This window comes from Pseudochaenichthys georgianus, chromosome 24 (genome assembly GCF_902827115.2).
Source record: "Pseudochaenichthys georgianus chromosome 24, fPseGeo1.2, whole genome shotgun sequence".
NCBI classification, from domain to species: Eukaryota; Metazoa; Chordata; class Actinopteri; order Perciformes; family Channichthyidae; genus Pseudochaenichthys; species Pseudochaenichthys georgianus.
The window spans coordinates 14,730,097-14,751,712 of NC_047526.1; the positions used below are offsets into that span (position 1 = coordinate 14,730,097).

At 40.1% G+C, this 21,616-nt stretch overlaps 2 protein-coding genes across 4 annotated transcripts; both read right to left on the minus strand.

Annotated features, from left to right (window-relative positions):
* Positions 1–1,126: 1,126 nt before the first annotated feature.
* On the minus strand, positions 1,127–9,073 carry cipcb (CLOCK-interacting pacemaker b). 2 transcript variants are annotated; one of them, XM_034075716.1, is made up of 4 exons: positions 8,752–9,073; positions 7,967–8,108; positions 7,692–7,876; positions 1,127–4,115 (listed from the first exon to the last, which is right to left on the minus strand). In XM_034075716.1, the coding sequence occupies exons 1-4, from the start codon at positions 8,983–8,985 to the stop codon at positions 3,198–3,200; spliced, it is 1,479 nt and encodes a 492-aa protein (XP_033931607.1). In that variant the 5' UTR covers positions 8,986–9,073; the 3' UTR covers positions 1,127–3,197. The 2 variants fall into 2 exon arrangements, with proteins under 2 accessions (XP_033931607.1, XP_033931606.1); XM_034075715.1 differs by having other exon boundaries at positions 7,967–8,120.
* A 783-nt stretch (positions 9,074–9,856) lies between these two features.
* pgfa (placental growth factor a) lies at positions 9,857–17,449 on the minus strand. 2 transcript variants are annotated; one of them, XM_034075744.2, is made up of 7 exons: positions 17,006–17,449; positions 14,397–14,427; positions 13,472–13,668; positions 12,945–13,021; positions 12,825–12,854; positions 12,683–12,745; positions 9,857–10,458 (listed from the first exon to the last, which is right to left on the minus strand). In XM_034075744.2, exons 1-7 carry the CDS (start codon positions 17,069–17,071, stop codon positions 10,422–10,424), a joined length of 501 nt encoding a protein of 166 aa, XP_033931635.1. In that variant the 5' UTR covers positions 17,072–17,449; the 3' UTR covers positions 9,857–10,421. The 2 variants fall into 2 exon arrangements, with proteins under 2 accessions (XP_033931635.1, XP_033931634.1); XM_034075743.2 differs by having other exon boundaries at positions 12,683–12,748; positions 17,006–17,339.
* Between the last annotated feature and the right edge of the window lie 4,167 nt (positions 17,450–21,616).

Consider the following 21,616-nt stretch of genomic DNA (forward strand, 5'->3'; position numbering starts at 1 on the left):
CTGCCTCATTCCATTAAAATAACTCATTCCACTGCAATTATTTTTGTTTAGTGTAAAAAAAAAAGTGGATGTTATGAAACATGTTCATGAAACAATTAAAATAATGTAATGCGAACGAATGGATGAAGGCCAACAGAGAATACAAAAACTAAAAATCCAGTTTTATAAAATAACAAGTGTCGTAGTAAAGAAGCAAAAGATGAACACGACCACTGTTGATTTTCTATTTGTAGCCAAAACCATATTGACCTTTAATATTTCCATATCGTTTATTCCTCTGGCTGTGAACTTGTATTGGAACATTACGATCTTATTTTAGCAGAGGGTATTCCCACCACTTTAAAATACTTTTAGACTTTAAGAACGAAAATATAAACATGAATTCCCAAACTGTTTGTCTGAACGAGAGAGAATTTATCAACAAAATATTTTGTAGAAGCAATAAATACTCTTAAAAGCTAAATAAAAGGTCCAGAAAACCTTTACAAGCGGGACATTTTGCTGCATGTTGAGACGCATGCGGTGAGCTATCTGGCTTTAAGTGCAACCATGTTAGAGGGGAGGTACTGAGCCAAGTCAGTCAACCACAAAGACAATGTATCTGGTGCACTGCAGATAAGAAACCTCAGAGGATCTTAACACCAGGGAAACTTCAAATGATCAGCCAGGCATCTGAGTGCTAAGACACAGCATGGTGTGCCATTATGACATTAACCCTAAACACACATCAAATCTGGTTTTGAATCCCAAACATAGTTAAATGTAGTGTTTTATTTTTAAATGACTCAACATAATACTCTATAGTCAAAATATAGTGATTCTATCAGATGTTGGCATAACTGCTGGCTTGTCTGTTTTCAAAATAGGGGCTGATGAAGCTAATCAGTGCATTTCTTTAAATAAAAGTGGGGATATGCAATAAAACTGATATTTGTTGAAATAATTCCGTATATTTTGTAATCAGAGGTGCAAATACACTTTTTTAACTTTAGTGTATACTTATGTTCACAGGCGATAAGATTGCCAAAGTACAATATAAATAAGCCCTCCTTGAGAAGTCCCTCAGGAGCTTTTTTAAGTCAACTTAAACACAGTTTCACATCAAATATTATACAGACACAGAATGCACAAAAAAGTATTTAATACTGAGGAAACAGCTATTAAATTAAACTTGACCATGTAATTGTTATGTATGTCTGTCATGTAGGAAAGTATGTATGCAGATTATGTGCCTATGATGCCTCACAATGCAAATGAAGTGTTTTTACCATAGCTGCCATCAAATGCTTCAGAGCGGCTCTCAGTTTATTTTAGTGCAAATGCAAAGTTTTGACATACATTGGGTTTGGATATTAAGGCCATAACTTATTAACATACACAAACGTTCCTATTAGGCATCACAAAACTCCACAAATGTGCCTAATTTGGACAGTGAAATCCGTTGTCAAATATAAGTAGAAATCTGGATTCATGAGGCCAAAAGTTGAGCCAGGCTTCCACAAGAAACCTAAGCTGATCATCCCCATCATCATGTTGAGAATGCAAAACTATTATAAACCGTCAACAGGGTCTGCCAAATATGTCACATCAGGTTTCAAAATGCAGCAGTGGAGATAAAGAAATGTTAGGCACATGTTTACACTGACTGGCAGGAGGCCATGGACACATATCATGTGACCGGAGAAGAGTTTCACAAGCCTGTCAGATTCAACGATTTGACATAACTGTAACTGCTGTAGGGGTGTCACGATAACAGACTTTTAGTAACCAATTCAATCCCAAATGTCTTGATGCCAAGGTAAAAAGGAAATACATTTAGAGTACTTCCACATACACATGTTTGTTGTTAAGTGATACTTCTCTTGCTTGGTATCTATTTTATACTACTGTATTTATTAACGTTATAATTCGATGAATATAGCTTGAGCACTCCATAAAGCAACTCAATAGAACCTCTGTTCAACAGCTGCTAACAGATAACTTAACTATCTTTCTTCCTGCACGTTTTGACACACATTTGATGTTTTTTAACAATAAATATCAGGGGAAAAGTATGGTGCGTCCCCTTGAGGTGTCAAACATTAGTCTATTGCATCCCAAATTCATTTTCCATGGACACCAGGGTAACGGAGCGCCATTAGTCTTGAGCCTTGACAGTACCTGCCGCTCTACTGTAGAAAAACAAGTTTCATCAAGTTTTCAGAATGTTGGCCTTGACAGTTATCCCGACACCCCAAAACAGCTTCATTACATAAATACACACGTTGACAGTTAACTGGATGCAGTAGAAAACGGCCTCGAGGACAAACATGAATGATGCAAAACGGTTGAAACAAACCAAACTAATACCATTTAATGAAATCAGACATGTGTTGGTAGAAAGAGCAGTATGCTGATATTTAATTTTTTTTCGTTGAGAACACCATGTCATGCAACGTTACAGTTTACAGATCCAGTATTCAAATAAAGAGTTCAGATTCTGAGCCTGTATTGTGCTTTAGGGAATAAAAAAATGGTTTGTATCCGTTCAACACGCCGTTTGCGTTCTCGTGTAAACAGCACCTTAGTCAGGCTCAGTATGGCAGAACAGGACGCTGTGGTTCTGGCCTTGTTTGACCCACACACCAAGCAACAGCAGGAGGATGGGCAGCACTTAAAGTGTGGCTGACCATCCCCCACAGATTGAGTCCTTCACTGATTGCACTAATCAGCCTTTTCTGTGGTTGTTTGGATGATTCACTTTGTTGAAACAGCGACAGAGGCAATTACAGGCGGCGCTCTGTGTGGCCTCGCAAATCTCTTTGAGTGTGGTTTTCTTTTTCCACAAGCTAAAAAGACCACTGTCTGACAGGGTGCAGCAAAACAAAACGGTGCAGAATATATGTGTATGTTGGCTATAAGCCTGCCACCAGCTACAGTCTTACGATGAGCCTGAGTGCAACTTTCCACAGAAAACGTGTGGCAGCGAAAACAGTTTTTTATCTGCACCGACTCTTTGAGGTCGGCTTGGTGTGTCAGGGCCCTAAGGCAGCCACAAGTAGGCCACAACACACTTTCTGTGCGTGAGACAGTCTAGGGGTGGGGGGTGTAGTGTGGAGAACATTACGTTCGGTCCATCTGTTTCTATACACTCCCCCTCCACCGGCATGCCTTTCCCCCCTCAGTCTAAACGCTTGCAGCCCAGCACTAGTCCAGGTCTAATCTGCCTTTAAGCTGGTCTGAGCAGCTCTGGTCTGAGCAGCTCTCCCCTTCTCTCCTTCCTCCACCGGAAGACTGGCCTGCAGCTTCAAACAGATGCTGGTGTCGCCGCTGCACAGAGCCTGAAGGAACAGGTCCGTGTGCTCTTTTAGCCGGTCTAGGTCGCTCTGTGTGCGTCGGTTCTGCCTGTGGAGCTCCTTGGTGCGGAGTGCGATGTCCAGCAGGCCGGATTTGCTCAAGACGTTGTACGTGTTGCAGAAGCGCTTCCTCTTTGCATCAGCGTCACTGTGGTCACATTCTGCTGATGAGCTTTCCTCTTGGACAGCCCTGTCTGTATGAGTAACGGACAGGGAGGTGGAAAACTCGGCCTGGCTAACAGCTGATGAAGGCCTCTCCCTGGCAGGGCTGCTGCTGGCACTGGCCTCTGCTGTGGGGAGAGAGAGTCGTCTCTGGAGCAGAGGAGACGTGGTGCTCGGGGTAGAAGAAAGACTGGGAGTGGTCGAGGCAGAGTTACTAGCGCCACCACACAGGTTTCTCTGCTGCTTTTCTCTTTGACAGTGTTCCCGGTGGTTGGAGGTCAAACTGTTTCCCCTCTCTGAGCCAGAAGAAGAGGACGAGTGTGAAGAAGAGGACGACGAGAAGGAGTGAGAAGAAGAAGAGGTGTTGCTGGAAGATGAGGAAGCAGTTCCTCTCCCTGAGGAACTGGAGCTGTCGCCGGGATGTGGAGCTATCTTGGGGTAGGATTTCAGGATTGGAAGATACTTCTTGGGGTGTCTGTGTCTAGAGGGGGCCTCTTTGGGAGCAGGGGAAGTTTGACGAGAGACCACAGGCCGAAGGAAGACCACCTGAGGCTGCTGGACCACCTCCACTGTGGGACTAAACCCCCACTGCTTCATAGCAGGAGGACTTTCACCTGGCTGCAAAGATAACAAAAATACAAAATAAAGATTAAGAGATTTAAAGAGGCCTTTGTCAAGTATACATGCATTTATTTCCATCGTTTGAGACACAATAAAAACACATTTTAAAAAGGCTGCGGACAACATTCTTCACAACAAAAAAAAACAACTGCATCAATTCATCATTTAGTCTTTAAATGCTAACATTCACCTATTGCAAAGTCCACAAAGCAGAGACTTTTGCTTAAAATATGACTGACTGTTGATTAACTGTCAGTCATAGTGTGCTCCACTACCAGCACAGTTTTGTCGTAGCCGCTAAGCAACCCAATCAGTTGTTCTCAGACACTAAAGCCCCCTTTAGGGGATTGGCGTCTGAAGCGGATTTACTGACCACACATCTGACCTTCTCCTAACACAGCACCTGTAGCAGGTCAATCTCTGGGCATCATTAGAGCAGGGACGGCAGAGAAGGTCTCTACACTTCACTGTCAAACCACAGATTAAGATTACATAACTGTGTGGTGTGAATGCTTACATAATAAGGGTACTTGGGAAAAGTGGGAATAGGATCAATTTGTATGTCAATTAAAATAGTGTATAATAGATGTGTAATATTAATATACCTTGAAAAGCTGATGCTGTATGCTTGCTTTGAATTGAGGATGTATCAATAAATAAAGAGATGAAAGCTACAGAAGTGTCATGAATATCTGGAAAAGTTGAGTTTTCCCGTAATCGTCTTTCTGAGAATAAGGATCAAAACATCAGCTGAGGTCTAAGCCAAGAAAAAGGTTGACCTGTTAAAAGTGTTCCTCGCTGATTGTTAACAGGACAAATGTTTAGTTCCACTTTCTTACTCTTAAAAACAGTTTGGGGCTTTTATTTTCAAAGAAAAGTCTTATCATCAATTAGGGACACTAAGGTCCAAAAGGTTAAACCACGTATCATCACAAAGAGAGACAAAAAACACTTTGTGGAGCAGGGTTTTTTACATGATCTGTTTGATTTTGATTGGGGTAAAATCAATCTGTGTGCTGATGTAGAAACTGCATGGTCTTATTTTTATGAAAATTATAGATAGAAATGCACCTCTGCGTAAATTTAGAGTGAAGGGACGAAACAATCCCTGGTTTTCTGCTAAGCTGTCCAGTCTACTTCATGAGAGAAATAATGCTTGGGCTAAGGCTAGGAAATCAGGCTCAGAGGTAGAATGGCTACGTTTTAGGCAGCTAAGAAATAGCTTCACATCTCAAATAAAAAGTGCTAAATCAAAGTACTATTTGTCGGTTACCACAGAAAACATGAATAATCCTAGGAAATTTTGGAAAGCCATAAAATCGATTTCCACTGGTGATATCCCAAATGAGCTACCTCCGTGCCTTACCACAGCATCTGGCTCGATATCAGACAGGGCTACTATGCTAAATTGCTTTAATAAGCATTTTGTGTCTTGTGGCTCTATGTTTGATTCTGTCACTGACTGTACTTCTGCTTCTGTGAACGCTCCAATCCTTGACTCTGAACAATGTGGTCTGGAAAACCCTTTCAGTTTTACTCCTTTAACTATTGGTATTGTTCATGAAGCATTATCCAAGTTAGATCCTAGGAAACCGGCTGGCCCAGACAACGTAGAACCTATCTTTTTAAAGATAGCTGCAGATTTTATTGCTCCACCTCTTACTTCTCTTTTTAACCTCTCCCTCAGCACAAATGCAATTCCAAAAGTATGGAAGTCTGCTTATGTCTTGCCTTTACTGAAAGGAGGGGAGGCAACTATTTTAAATAACTATAGGCCAATCTCTAAATGGTCAGTTCTGGCTAAGGTGCTCGAACGACTTGTGAGTGAACAAGTAAAGGAGTTTTTATCTATAAATGATATCCTGTCTAAACATCAGTCAGGATTCAGAAAGAAACACAGCACCATCACTGCCACAATGAAAGTGGTAAGTGACATTACTAGTATTTTAGATAATAAGCAGAGTTGTGCAGCTCTGTTTATTGACCTTTCCAAAGCGTTTGACACCGTCGATCATCGCATCTTAAAGCAGAGGCTACTCAGTATTGGCATATCCAGCCTATCTTCTGAGTGGTTAAACATTTCTAATGGTGTACCACAAGGTTCTGTTTTAGGACCACTTTTATTCTCCATATATATTAACAGCGTAGGTGATAATGTGGATGAAGCTACTTTACATTTTTATGCGGATGATACTGTGATGTACTGTGCAGGTCCCTCCATTAAAGAGGCTGTTGTTAAATTACAGGCTGTTTTTAACACTATTCAGACTCAGCTCTCTGAATTAAAGCTTCTTTTAAATGTTGAGAAAACCAAGGTAATGCTCTTTTCAAAAGCAAAAAGACACCAGAGCCTGTTTTAGATATTGTAACTACGCAAGGAACAAAACTTGAAGTTGTTGCCTGTTACAAATACCTTGGTATCTGGCTTGATGGTTGTCTCTCTTTTAAACTTCATGTCAATAACCTGCTAAAAAAACTGAGGGTTAGGCTAGGTTTCTTCTACAGGAACAAGTCCTGTTTCTCGCTTGAGGCCAGGAAAAGGCTAGTCACTGTGACCTTTTTACCTGTGCTGGACTATGGGGATCTGATGTATATGAATGCACCTGCCAATTGCCTGGTCAAGTTAGATGCTGCGTATCACAGCGCACTAAGATTTGTGACAAACTGTAAAGCATTAACCCATCACTGTACCCTGTATGCAAGGGCTGGTTTGCCTTCACTAACTGCACGGAGGCTCAGTCACTGGTACATTTTTATATACAAAGCCATGTTAGGGAAACTTCCATCTTATATCTGCTCCCTGATCTCTCGGAGAATTGTAAGTGGCTACTGCCTGAGATCGCATGCAGTGGTTTTATTAAATGTGCAAACTGCTAGGACTGTCTTAGGGAAGACAGCTTTTAGATGCGCAGCTCCTCTGTCTTGGAATAGTCTGCAAATTAAATGGAAACTGAACAATCTGGTGCCACTAAATGTTTTTAAAGCTCGGTTGGATGCTAGTCAATCGGAAGCTATTGGTACCTGTTCATGTGGATAATTTTGTAAATGATGCTGTATGATGTCCTTTTGTTGTTCTGTTTATGCTTTTATGTTTCATGTGGAACTACTTGAGCAGGTCTCCCTTGGAAAAGAGATCAATGATCTCAATGGGATTTATCTGTATAAATAAAGGTTTGAAATGAAATGAAATCATGAACTTCCCTCCTACATAACAAAAGCCTAAAAGATACATTAGTGAAATGACGGAAATGTGCCATTCAAAAATAAGGGTTAATGTGGACTAGAATAAAAAAAGGTCTAAGTGAGCTACCACTTTAAGTGTCTGAGGCCAAAATCTGCTATAAAAAATACCCTGTTGCTCAGAAATAATGTGTGAATGGTCCGCATGTTTTGGCGACACATTCATGACAGCTGTGACTGGACTGTGAGTTCAACATGGTTGCAATTCATCTGACCATTACTTTCCTGTGACCTGCTCCTATCACTGCCTTCCAGGAAACAGATCATTCATCCGCCCATTAATATCAAAGCTCAAGTTGAGGTTATAGAGTTTGCCGTGTGGCAGCAGTGTACCTGCTTGAGGAGGACGTTGTTCATGATGATCATGGGAGAGAGGCTAGAGTAGGAGCCTCCCACTGCAGCCAGCTGAGAGGAATGGGACCCCGAGCCAGAAGTCTGCAGTCCATTCTGTACAACACGAATGGGGGACTTCTCGGAGTCTGTGGTGTCCATTGTGCTCATGTGCTCCGAGCTTGCATCTATAGACCAGGGAGAAATTACCATAGGGTTTAATTAAGTGATACATTATAATCTAAGCGCATATAACTGAGGTAAGAGCAGAGACATACCTGAGAATCCGGAGTCTCTCTCTGACTCAACCCCAGAGGATCCAGACTTTGTCATGCGTGGTCTGTTTGCTGCCCTGGAGTGACTCTCCGACTTCCTCTTGGTGCTCATCTCCTTTCCCGATGATGTCCTTGGCTTGAAAGGCTGCAACAGCAACTACATCAGCAATGACATAACATGAAGTTGTTTACATAAAAAGCAATGCAGCATATCTACAATCCTAATATGCTGGGTATTTTAATATTGTGATCATAACAAACGCCTCTTCCTGCTGGCTGTTTGGACCGGACGTCAGACTGTCTTATCTTCCTGGAAAGCTCCAGTGGAGTTTACTGAACAATAAAAACATAGGCTACTCTGTTACCGTGTAACAAGCATTTATATGAGCCTCCCCTTGTGTATGGTATTGCCAACGAAACTGAATGAAAACACCAAACGTCATTGCTGTCCAAGTTAGCTAAACATATATGGGTGAAGGTATCGCTACATGTTGTTAGTTAGTATTGAGTTATTAACAATAAAGGAAGTCTTAAAGATAAGTGGGCTACACAAGTTACTTTTTGCATGACATGGTAAGGTGATGCTAATTCATTCCAGTATACATGTGATACATGACAGCCTAACTTAGCTAGCTAGCTAAACGCAACTACCAGAATGCAACACACAATAAAAGTTAGCACTCTGGCTAGCTACGTTAAGCGCTAATGCAAAGCTAACTCGACACGAAGTGCACAGTGGGTATAAAAACACCACACAACGTTTAAGAAGCACAAAGGAATATGCGTACTTTGTCCTCGGCGCCGTTGTTCCTGCTGTGTCTCGGTTTCCTCTCCTCGGTGTGCTCGTTCAACACTGTCCAATATAACTCTGGTACACTGCACGAGCCGCCCTGCCTGTCCGCTGGGTCACATGCTGCGGAGCACGGTCGGTGACAACAGCCGTTAACCGTTGCAGTTGAATTGTCCTTTGTGAGCTTCAGATCGGAACTCACGACACCGACCAGACGTGGGCTTTCACACATCTACCTGCTATTGTTCCTAAATGGTGACATTTACAAAGCACAAGGTATTCGCAAAGATGCTCTATCGGGTTTTGCCATATTTGGTACGGGCGTGGTATGTTTGGAGTATTGTGGACGTCACAAGATTCCCGCCCACCTAGGGATTTCCAGGCCTCTGATTGGCCAACGCAGCAAGCGGCAAGAAAACGTGACCACTACCAAATATTTGGCAAGTTAAGGGCATTGTGTTCGCTTTGCAGTGTTTTGAAGGTGTACAGTACAGGGCATGCATCTCAAATGTAGCTTGCTGTTGGGAAATGTACTAGTGACGTGAGTAATATACTGGTGTAAGAGCCTGGTTGACCCACAGCTAACTTAAGCAGGGCAGGACTTCTCTGCAGCATGTTTGAAGACGTGAACAAGATGTAAACTCCTCTGAACAAAAACATCTCACTTGCATGCTGCTCTTGACTACATTGCTTGCAATAACACAAATGTAGTGTAAGGTGGCATGGTTTCAAATGGCAGTAGGAAAATATTCCGAGGGAGACGAGACAAACTCAAGTGCTTCTGCTAAACAATCTAAATAGGTCCTGTGATTAATACTCAAAGGTCAAACCCTCCTGTGATTGCTTGACTTCACAAAGCTGCATGGCAACCCTGATCATCCTATAGTAAAATACAAAATGAGGAAACTCAAGTGCCACCTAACCACTACTCTATCATCTCACATGTTTTTGAAGGGCTGTAAATGTAATACACATCCATGGATAACAGTAACCCCTTGTGCTTGGTTAATAATGTGCCTTCGACCAAGAAAGAGCTCTCAGTGTCCTCACCTGTTAAACATCCCAATGGTTTCCAATGAAAATATAGATAACACAGAGGCTCATTGTATTTTGAGTGTATTTTATTCACTTATATTCACAATATGTCCCATAACACTTACAGAAAGTCACATACACAATGTATTTGTATTCAGTTATAATTAAAGCAGGAGTCATTCTTCAAAAAGGCCCAAAATAGGTAATGAAAGAAGATGTTCTCTTTCTGTCAATGTTGCTATTGATCTAAGTGTTAATCAGTAGGTCTGGATGGAGGCTTACATATTTCCCCTGATAAGCGTACACCATTACACACATTATCTCTGTTCTACTTCTGTTGTATGTCTATTTTTTAAAACCTCACTCAAAGCAACTCGATTAAAATGTCCTGTTAAAATATAGATTTTGATCTGTTAAAAACAGCAGTAAGAGCGAAAGGAGTTTTGCAGATATGGTCGTTTGCTTTGATTATTAATCAAAAAAGAAAAAAATGTAATGGAAAGGATGCAGAGTCTTGATGAATGGACCATAACAGGAAATATTTCTAGACAGAAGGTGAATAGTCAGAGATGACTCATTCATTGATGATCTGCTGTTTGAAACTCCTCCAAAAACGATGCACAGGCATTTGGTTTAGTGAAGATTTATCTTGTTTTGAGGGAATTCGCACCTGAAAAGACAAGTTAACCAACACAATTAGTTAAATAGTAAAATACAACATTGTCTATAAAATACATCTGTGTCCTCTTAAACCAACATAGTTAGACTTCACCAAATGCCGTCAACACTTCCAACCAAGCAAACAGCAGATCATTTGGTGTTATTTAGCGACATCATTTGTGAGCTACTACTGCAATTGAGCCTTTATCAGCAGAATTCTAAATAGAGACCAATACGGAAGGATTGCTTATTAAATATTAACAGGATTTGTCCTTAGTGTGAAAGTGTGAACAGAGGAAATGGATCCTATGTATCATTCAACCAGATCTAAACGTTTGAATACCTGTTTCATTTTTTATTTCTCTTACTATAACATTCCTCAGCAGAAGCCATACAAAAGAAAAACATTTTGGTTTCCATGAAATAATCAGTATAGGAAAAACTTTACTAATCCCTAGAGGGAGAATGGATTGTGTAACTGCGTTCTAATAAAACTTCGCTTTTGAATCAGAGATGTATACTTGAATCTGGGCTGAGACACCATTTCCAACGTCATGTCCTTTAATATGCTGTCTTTTTTTATCTGTATACAGATGTCTTTGGATGAAATATCTTCATTGAGAGAAAGTAAAATCAATCTTTAACTGACACATACGCTTCCTGAAAGTTCACAACTACTTCCAAATTGGAAATGGAATCAGGTTAGGAGACAAGCCCATGTACTTTGGCTCAGCCCCCACTGTTTTGACACATGAAACTTGATTTGTACACTTACATGGATGGATTACAGAACACTTCTAGGGCACATTCCCGGGGCCAATGGGTGCATAGAGCATCTGTTTAAAGTCCCATTTCACAGTGGAGTGAAAAGGCCAAATGTTCTGCTGGACCACCAAAGTAAAATCCTTAACCTTTAAATGTATTACAGGAATTAAGCCGTTAAGCAAGACCTAAAGGCACTGTTTATTTCCTCAGGTTTACATACAGTTCAGTTTAAGTTCCGTACTGGTATCATACAATTGAAATACCCTGCAACACATTAAAAACTTTGCAAGTGTGTGTGAGATTCGACACTCAAGATTGGGTGGAGGGGGTTATGATGTAAAGCTATGGTTTAAAAAAGGAACCACAGCCAAGGAACATCATACTGTGTGGTGAGGAAAAACATGGCCACAAAGATTCTAACACGGTTGATAAAACATTTATAGTAGGAAAAAATGCAAAAAGTTTAACCACATGCACAAAGGTAAGTCAAGAGCTTATTGATTCATCGGACAATATCTCTAGTCTAGACAAAAATAAATCTACCACGGCATCTAGAATTGCACTTATTTAAAGTATTTCTACTTTTGAGAGAAAGCAAAAATGCTTCGAAATTGATTTTCACCTCGTGGTGGGTCCTGGATCCTACAATGACTATATCAACTTAATAGCATCTTTCAAGAGGCCCTAGGAGTGTGCACCTTCACAGCACCACTATATAATGCTCTACAAACCTGGCCACAGCTTTAAATGCCTTCTTTATGGCAATGCCTTAAAGGGGAGCGAGAGAGATTACCTTTGACCTACAAATACCAAACTCAAATCAGATAAACACCTTAGATCAGACTTTCCAATGTTGGTCTTACTGTATATACTGTAGGTCTTGGACTGAATTGCGTCGGCTTAAAATGTAACCAGATTTCAACAACAAAAAATTACCTTTACCCTTCACTAATCCCCTAATTTGTTTTCTTGTATGTGAATTCGGTGATTTTCAGACTAACTCTTTATACTGGCAGCCCCTGGTTTGAACTAACAGCTACTTCAGATTATCATTTATCATCATAAACGAGCGGTGGATTACAGGCCTGCCAAAGAGAAGACTAACACAGCAGATAATACACTGTGACATTGTTTAATCTGTCCTTGGAAGTCTGACAGTGAGGGGGAAACAGTGATAAATGTAACTGTAAATGTCCAAACATTGTGAAACTGTGGGTGTCTCAGTTGACTCATTTTTAAAGATTATAGCCGTCTGTTCCTCCTTATTGCAAATGCCACTCAATCCATCAGCACTCTCAGCCTCGACACTTCTGCGTCTGCACTCGTGTGTGTGTGTGTGTGTGTGTGTGTGTGTGTGTGTGTGTGTGTGTGTGTGTGTGTGTGTGTGTGTGTGTGTGTGTGTGTGTGTGTGTGTGTGTGTGTGTGTGTGTGTGTGTGTGTGTTTCACAGGAGGACAATCCATCTCTTACTTGCCACAGCCCTTTGCTGTCTTCTTGTGTTTCCTCCTGCGGGGTCTGTTCTTGATAGACTCACTGCTGTGGAGGCAGAGCAGAGAGCAGTGAAGATATTGACGTGTTCAAGTCTGATAGATACAAATTCCCAGCTACTGACCTTTTATTATTCAGAAGCTTCTGACGGGCTCTAAAACAGAAGGGAGAACACACAATAAATGGCAGTTAGCTGTAGTATAAAAATATGAATTTGCATTCGGTGCTTACTGTAATTAATTACCTGCATTCACATCTCTGATGCTCCACAAAGGTGAGTTCCACATGGTGCATAGATATCATGGGATGAATCCTCATCACCTGAGAGATAAAGCAAGGGAAAACGGAATATAGGGCTGTTGGAGCTATTCACTGTGTTGAATTATTTAATATTTCAACTTTATTTTTCGTTTTTATCTCTGGTTTCAGACAGAGGGTGAAAAGAGGTGCTGCAGCACAGACAGTATGAGACAAATAAAGACCTCTTGAACATTAAAGCATGTAAACAGGTCACAGTGGATACACAAAACACACATGAAACCTGGAAATCAACATAATAGGACATAATAATATGTTATAATAATAACAATAATAATAATAATAATAATAATAATAATAATAATAATAATAATAATAATAATAATAATAATAATAATAATAGGAGTTCAAGGACAAATCAACACTAGAAGGGCCATTCATTTCACATCCACATAAAGTGCATTTTCAACCCCTCTCTTCAGGTATTTCTGGTATTTCTGAGAGACAGTACACCTGCAGTGTGATGTTGCATTCAAGTGTAGCCTGGCACTCCATGTTCTCGTCGCCACAGCAACCAGAGCAGCGCCAAAGTGGGACACAGGCCGGCATGTAGATGTACTCCACCTCTCCAGGGTACTCCTGCTCCACGTCCACCAACTGCTCCATGGGCCGACACATGCTCCTCACCCACACCTCCTGGAACCCCATCACTGCAGGACAGGTTTAAGCTTTGATTATTTGGTAGAGTTTGAAAAACCTCTTCAGTGTGACCAGTAATCAATTACATGTATTCAAGTTCTGTACCTAAGTATCATTTTGAGGTATACCTGAGTATTTCCAGTTTATGCTACTTTGTACTTTTACTCACATTTGAAAGAAATATTGTTTGTTCTTATTCGGATACAAGTATTTACAAAAGTAAATACTTGTCTTTAGCATCCTTTTTTAATGCTAAATTGTTTCTTAATAATACTTATTTTTTATTATCCTTATATATTTCTTTTTTTTTATCTACTTGTGCAACTTCTTTTTTTAGATTGTTTATGTTCGCACCACCAGATACCAAAGCAAATTCCTTGTATGTGTAAACGTACCTGGCAATAAACTTGATTCTGATTCTGATTCATCTCAAAGCTTTAGAAATGATGAGCAACTTATAAATAAATGTGTTATCATATAATAAGCACATTTACCAGCTGCTATGAACAAATCAATGTGTCAATCCGGTAATTTTATATATATGATTCTGAGTGGGAGTACTCAGAAGGGGTACTTTTATTTTTGGTATTTTAAGTATATTTTGATGGCAAATGTTTTGTCTTTCTATAAGAAAGATTCTGTGTGCAGGAATTTCACTTCTAACAAAGTATTTTTACAATGGCTATTTTTAAGTAAAAGATCTGAGTACTTCTTCTCCAATAAGTGGGATAGGCCTTACCTCTGTGACCCCCTTCTGGAGGGTGGGAAATCTGCAAAAATTATTAAATAAATGTAAAAATCAAATATACATTTATTTTTTGTTAAAGGCTGTTACATTAATATCAAACATTTTGGTACAAAGAAAATCTGGGAATTAGTATAAAAGAGAAATGAGGATGTTATAAATCGGTTGATCAGCGGTCGGTCAGTGTGCAGTTGAAGAGCGCTCTCTACTGGCAGAGTAAAGAAGTGCACACACAACCCATCCAGTGAAAACAATGAGCAGCATGGTTTACCACTGTGTCACTGTTTAAGCAGTAAACTGAGCCAGCAATCAAATTTGATTTCTCAATTTGATATAATCCCAGAAGTGTTATTATCACAAGAAGCGGAAACCACAGAAGAATAAGAGAGAAGAATAGCTTCAGCCTTTTCTCATGGGAGATTTTCACACAATAAACAGTTTAAACAAAGGCAGTACTGTCAAGTATCATGACACAGCATGGATATCTTGAAGTTCTCACTACCCAGCCTTCACACTGTCCTGGTTTCTGAAGGCCAAATGAAGCAGTAAAAACACGTTGATCTTGGCTCTATACCTTCTTTTCAATATCAACAATCTCTTTCTGACTCCTCACCCCTGTCTCCTGCTTTCCTCTCACATTGTTAACACTGATGGGAAAAACATCTCCTAAATGTCACACACAGGGAGTTCTTTGTAGGTTCGTAGAAAACAGTAGGTTTTATTGTGGGATATTTATGTTAGCTCAAAGTTATTTTGTACTTGGGCCAAAGAGTCTGTACTCCTTCACCCAACAATAGTTGCATTACAACAGAATAATAAGCATGGATGTGCATGCATTTATTACATAACCTAAACACTGAAATTGGTGTTTTTGTTTCCCCCCTCTAATTGTGTGAATTACACAATGCTAATGTTGTCAATTACTTGATGTAGTGCTGATTTGTTTAAATTGCATTTGGAAATTATATGTTATCAATATCTTACATTTTAGATGCTTTGTTTAGTTTCTGGAGGCAAAACGATTTTTTGTTTTAAACTGACATGCATGCCATAAATTTAGGCCATTTGTTTTGAATTACAAAACGTGGATCCATGTTTTTTACATTAATCAGATTCTAACCAGGTGCATTTGAACCGTTGCTGTGTTGCTTCAAACACCAAAACGTTGTGGATGGATGACATTTAGTTTTTAATAATAAATTGTGAAACATATGTATTATTAAAAACTATATTTCATCCATCGTTTGATGTCGCCAGGGAAAAGAAAGTTTGGGGCTCTCTGCTGGAACTGCTACCCCCGCGACCCGACCACGGATAAGCGGGAGAAGATGGATGGATGGATATTTCATCCAAAAGCTCCTACACCTACTACTCATCTCGCATCAGTAATCCATGTGAGAAGCTTTGTGGATTGCACTGGGCATGAAAATCATTTTCTGTCAGCTTGCTAATCAATACAAGTCTCATTTATAATCTCCTCACATGAACTGCAGCACATATTGCTCATCCAGTCGGTGCCTTTGGTCAGATGTTGTTATACCAAGAGGGAGCATAGTGCAGAACCAGAGAGGTGGAGAATTACATCTCATCCCCAGCAGAACCTGAGGCTACAGAGTCTCCTATCTATCTCACCCTGCTCCATTCAGCAGCTGCATCTTATACTGGTGTTGAGTCATAGACTGACACTGGACTCATCAGCAGCTCAACATTTGCAAATCAGCATTAATATCTGTATACACCACTGCATATATTGTAATATATGCATTTTAAAATATGTATTGTTCTTATATTGTACATGCACGTTTCACGCAATAAACTGTATTTATTTTTATTTCATATTCTGTTCCATATCATATTCTATTTACATGTATATGGACATTGCATATAGACACTACTTTTTATTTTGTATTTTATTACGTATGCTGGATTGTTGGAGGAGCTCAGGTCATAAGATTTGCATTGCCATTTCTACACTGTAGCCTGTGCATATGACAATAAAAACCTTTGAATCTTTATTGTAAATATTTTGTATATCATTTTATTTCAATTAATCTATTATTGCACCTTTTTACCATAACTTTGTACGGTCATAAACAGAATTATTTGTATTCTATTTCATTTTTTATTCCACATTTTGATTTAAATTATGTTTATTATTTATTTATTTTATTTACAGAGCAACTGTGATGAAACCCTTAGATAAATAAAGTATTGTGATTATCTGGGCACTGTAATTTAAACATAGCAAATCTCAAAATCCTCAATGCAGATATTATCTTCCTGGTGGGGCACACAGCCAGTCAAATATACAGATAGTGCGTAAAAAACAAGTGTTGAACAGATGTGACCTCTCACAGTGGAAAAAACTCTGTTAGCTTCACTGTTTAAGGTGAGGTGCTAATAGGAAATCCTAGTGTTCTCCTAAAAAAGAAAACCGTAACTTCTGCTTTAGCATGCACAATATCACGGAATAAATAAATTAAAAACTTTTATAATAAATAAATTAAAATATTTAACAAAATATGCGTTTAAAAAACATCTGCTAATTGCAGTTTCCGGTGGGTAGCTAACATGACAGAATGTTTTGTTTTTGTTTGACCTACCTGCGCACGTGCCAGTTGGAGCAAAATAACCGATAAAAGGTGCGAGACTCCGAGAAAACTTTGCATAATTTCAAGACAAGTTGCCTCCTCTCGTCTTCAGTCGCTCACAAAGAACTTTAAAATGGGGGAAAAGAAGCGGCTGCGGTTCTTAGTCAAACCCTCAAATAGCCTACATATATCTGATTATCAATAGGAAATAGAAGCTCTCTCGCGCGCTCTGTCTTCCTTCCCTTTCTCCCTCTGTACCACACACACACGCGCACGCGCACACGCACACACACACACACACACACACACACACACACACACACACACACACACACACACACACACGCACACCAGTGGCGTAGCCAGGAATTATTGTGTGGGTGGGCCTGGAGAAATGTGGGTGGGCCAGGGGGAGACTTAGTAAGCGTGGGGTATGAGCTGAAACTTCATTAATGATTTTATTTATTTTTTAATGCACTAATTAAACATAAGCATAAGCCTAAAGTGAAAACATAGGCATGGAGGCCTCAGAATGTGTGTAAAACTGACATCCACATGATTTAGCTCGGCGGCCACAGGTTGTTTATCCTTGACAGTCGCACAGTGGGCACACACTGAGTGTTTTCATAATCAGCAAATGTGTACACGCTTCACTGCAGACCTCAAGAAGGAATAAGACTTTCATTCACTCACGGCAAAACTTACTTTACTTACTAATTTAAGTTGGGCATTTTAAAATGGGGGTCGATGGGAATTGCTCCCTTCTGCATCCATCCCCTGTTGGCCACTAGAGGAACTGCAGTTTGTGGCACTTCCTTCTGGGCTTGTCATGAACGTCAAAATCGCTATGACGCACTGATTGGCTGTGGGTGGGCCAGACGTGCATGTGCATGTGCACAGCAATTCACCAGCCAAAACATAAACAATAAGCAAAACATATAAACTATTTATGATCAGACACCCATTAGTTTATTCTAATGCTAGCCTATCCTCCTGGGACCCAGCCCATTGAAAATGTCCACTGTAATGGACATTTTGTTAACATGCATCTCCTTTTACTCTTTTGAGCTACTCTATCAATCCCTGATGTACTGTACAGAGGACATCCTGGTCTTTCCAGTGATACTCATTGGTTAAAATTGCATGCTGGGAAGTTCCTCTTTCTTTTCATCCAAAATGGCAGGCATACCAAAAACAACATTTTATAGAAGCAGGGGGAGAAGTCAAATATTGTTGAATTATTGTAATGTTTACCATGAAAATCATATATGTTCTAGTTTATTAACATGTGAGGAACTATATAATTATTTTTGAAAGCAATTACAGTTTCAAGAAAAAGTATGTGAACCCTTTGGATTCTCCACACATAGCGTTGTGTGTTCCTTCCAAACAACTCAGCTTTGGTTTCATCTGTCCACAGAATATTTTGCCAGTAGTGCTGTGGAACATCCAGGTGCTCTTTTGCAAACTTCAAACGTGCAGCAATGTTTTTTCTGGACAGCAGTGGCTTCCTCCGTGGTGTCCTCCCATGAACTCCATTCTTGTTCAGTGTTTTACGTATCGTAGATTCGTCAACAGAGATGTTAGCATGTGCCAGAGATTTCTTTAAGTCTCTAGCTGACACTCTAGGATTCTTCTTCACCTCATTGAGCATTCTGCGCTGTGCTCTTGCACTCATCTTTACAGGACGGCCACTCCTAGGGAGAGTAGCAACAGTGCTGAACTTTCTCCATTTATAGACAACTTGTCTTACCGTGGACTGATGAACATCAAGGCTTTCAGAGATACTTTTGGAACCCTTTCCAGCTTTATGCAAGTCAACAATTCTTAATCGTAGGTCTTCTGAGAGCTCTTTTGTGCGACTCTTTTATTGCAACTGTAAATAATTCAAGTTTTCAAATAACAGCCCTTTTATAAATGTCCATTCTAGTGGACGTCAGGACTATCTTCATGGACTTTATGACTCAATATTGCTGCAGGAGACGGAACTGAAGCAGACATTTTCTGTACCAGATAGTTAAGGGAGATTCCGATTTTGAGCTCTCAGATGATGAGAGAGATGAGGCTTTCACACCTGGGATAGAAGAGGGTCAAGAAGAAGGGGGGGAAAGATGCAGGAGGCTCCATGAGCGCACAGATAGATACATAGAGACAGATAGGGATGAGCTGGAAAGACATGGCCCGCTGTGGGCCAAGAGTAGCACGTATGTCTTATTGTTGTTTTTATTTTAAGTGGAGCCATGAAAAATGAGAATTGCCTCAGGAATGCAAGCTTTGTTTCTATGAGCAGGTCAAATGGAGACTACATCCATAACACTAGTCAAGATGACCCTACAGCCCGTGCCGATTGGAGTCAATGAGGTACTTTTCCCACTATTGACTACAAAGTCTTTGAAGATCTGGAAAGATTCACCAAAAACCAAACTAATTTTGTATTGACCAAATAAACAGCAATGTTCAGGTCTATCTGTTAATTTTGGCTGTCTTTTCAAACTAATATGGTCCCGACGTCCTCTACAGTGGACATACTGTAACATTTTAAAATAAAAAAAGTCTAAATTGCAAGATGTCACAAAAAAATGTCACAAAAAAAAGGAAATTGGAAGACACTTTTTTCCTCAGGATTCTATCAGCCAATTCAATCAGTAAAAGTGGACTAAATTTGCATTATATTATTTCTCAAAGTTGTATTTCTTAGTGAGGAAACAGACTTTTGAAATCAATCTATAACAGACCATAATTTAACACTGAGAAAAAGTGAAGGCTTAATGTTCAATCTGATGTAATGGCTAATGATAAAAAGTAATCATGGAGATACTATACGTGCTTCTCACAGGGCAGCAACATGATGAAACTGTAGGTTGCAAAGAGCAGCAAATACATAACAGAATATAAAATGTTGCAGCAAGCATACAAATGTTTTTAAAACTCTTACTAGCCCCCTGTATCTCTGTGCTACCTGCTAACACAGCAGCTCAGGACCTGCTTCTGATCTGGTTTGTAGTTGTATCAATTCTTCTTCTGCCTTGTTTATGCATTGAACTCTCACAGTGTTGCCTGTTTAGTCTCGGCACAGACGCAGCAGCCCTGAGGTTATCAACATTGATGCTGTGAGGAAGAGCAGAATGTTTATGCCCTGTCCTGTGTTTACTGCAGATAACACATCTGTTATCATCAGTTTATATCTGCTGTGAGTGCTCCAAACAACTGCTGTGTAAATGTAACCTTCCTGTTATACAACACCTGGCTTCTTGTGGTTTCTAAAGCTCCTGATTATTTTCCACAAAATTACTTAGAGGTGCCTTGTTTTTTCTGCAGGGCACAAATTACAAGCACAGCGGTGCCTGGACATTTATTAGAAAGGGCTCAGGTGTGTTTTCACAGCCAGTGTGATTTACGGAATAATTGGTCTGGTGTTTGTTGAGAATAGCCTCTGTGGAGGAGATAACGAAGATGGATGACGCCTTTCCTCTCTCCTCATCTTCCTCTCCCTCCTCCCAGGCTGTGATGGTGTGATGCTCATGTTGGAAAATCCATGTTTATGCCACCTTCTATAAGATATACAATTCATTTTGGAACTAAATGTTCTGCAAAACAGGTTTAAGAAGTCAAATATTTCACAACAATCTCCTAATCCAGCACGGTGACACATCAAACAATCAATAACGTCATGATTTCATCTTGAAAACTATAAACACTGGGAATATCGTGGCAGATTTGGGTGTGTGAAATGTTTTGATTTCCTGGTCTTGCAAAAAATAAATGCTTGTCAACACTCCTTATAGGCAGGGCTCGCCCACTTTCCGGGGGACTTTCCCCTCCTCTCAGACTCCCAGTCTGCTAGCCAGAGGTCAGACAGACAGCTGCTGCTTCCTGTCTCTGGGAACGGCACTGATGCTCCAGTCCCACTCCCCATTGAGGGAGGATGGGGTCTCCCTCAGGAGGAGCAGATGCAGCAAGTGGGACTGAAAATGGTAGCTCGCACATTAGCTTACATCTACAGGTAGGCACCAAATCCTATAATATCAACGATCACATGAGTAACACAGCTCACATTTATCTCTCCAATATATGGGGATGAAGGATGCATCTGTGTTTGAGCCTTCAACCATAACAGAAATATAAAACTAATTTAAACATGAAGCCACAATTATTCACCAACAAATGACAGTAAAGGAAGATGTTTCAAAGTAACATAAATAGATGCTGGTTGTTTGACCTTTAGTGATGTAAGTGAAGAAGACAGAACAGAGAGACCTCCACCTTGTTTTTGTGTTCTCTGCTGCTCAGCCTTTATGACCATTTTTTTGTATTCCTAGAATTCAAACTCTTTTCTGATTTCCCACACTTTCTGCCAGTCTTGGCCTCAAGGTGCATTGTGGGTAATGCTACTGGTTCCCAAGCCCAAAGTGACCAGACGGACCAACTCTAAGTGATGAATGTGACCCGAAGGGCAAACAGATGCAACTCCATTCTGGGATGCACACACACACAATAACAGTGTGTTTGGGGATTTCTTGAATAAGTTTAGCAGAAGCATTTTGATACAACTTGGTAAATGTGGAGTAGATGAGGAACAAATTACGCAAAGTAACATGACAAAATAAATCTTGAAGTGAATGT

What these genes read in the sequence shown, in the direction of transcription:
- cipcb (XM_034075715.1), bottom strand. Translation starts at nt 8,985, where the DNA reads ATGTGTGAAAGCCCACGTCTGGTCGGTGTCGTGAGTTCCGATCTGAAG. An exon ending in GAGAGACTCCGGATTCTCAG is followed by an intron (nt 7,877 to 7,966) that starts GTATGTCTCTGC and finishes CCTGGTCTATAG; the next exon opens with ATGCAAGCTCGGAGCACATG. An exon ending in ACAACGTCCTCCTCAAGCAG is followed by an intron (nt 4,116 to 7,691) that starts GTACACTGCTGC and finishes TTATCTTTGCAG; the next exon opens with CCAGGTGAAAGTCCTCCTGC.
- pgfa (XM_034075743.2), bottom strand. Translation starts at nt 17,071, where the DNA reads ATGCAAAGTTTTCTCGGAGTCTCGCACCTTTTATCGGTTATTTTGCTC. An exon ending in TCCAGAAGGGGGTCACAGAG is followed by an intron (nt 13,669 to 14,396) that starts GTAAGGCCTATC and finishes CCTGTCCTGCAG; the next exon opens with TGATGGGGTTCCAGGAGGTG. An exon ending in CATCAGAGATGTGAATGCAG is followed by an intron (nt 12,855 to 12,944) that starts GTAATTAATTAC and finishes CTTCTGTTTTAG; the next exon opens with AGCCCGTCAGAAGCTTCTGA.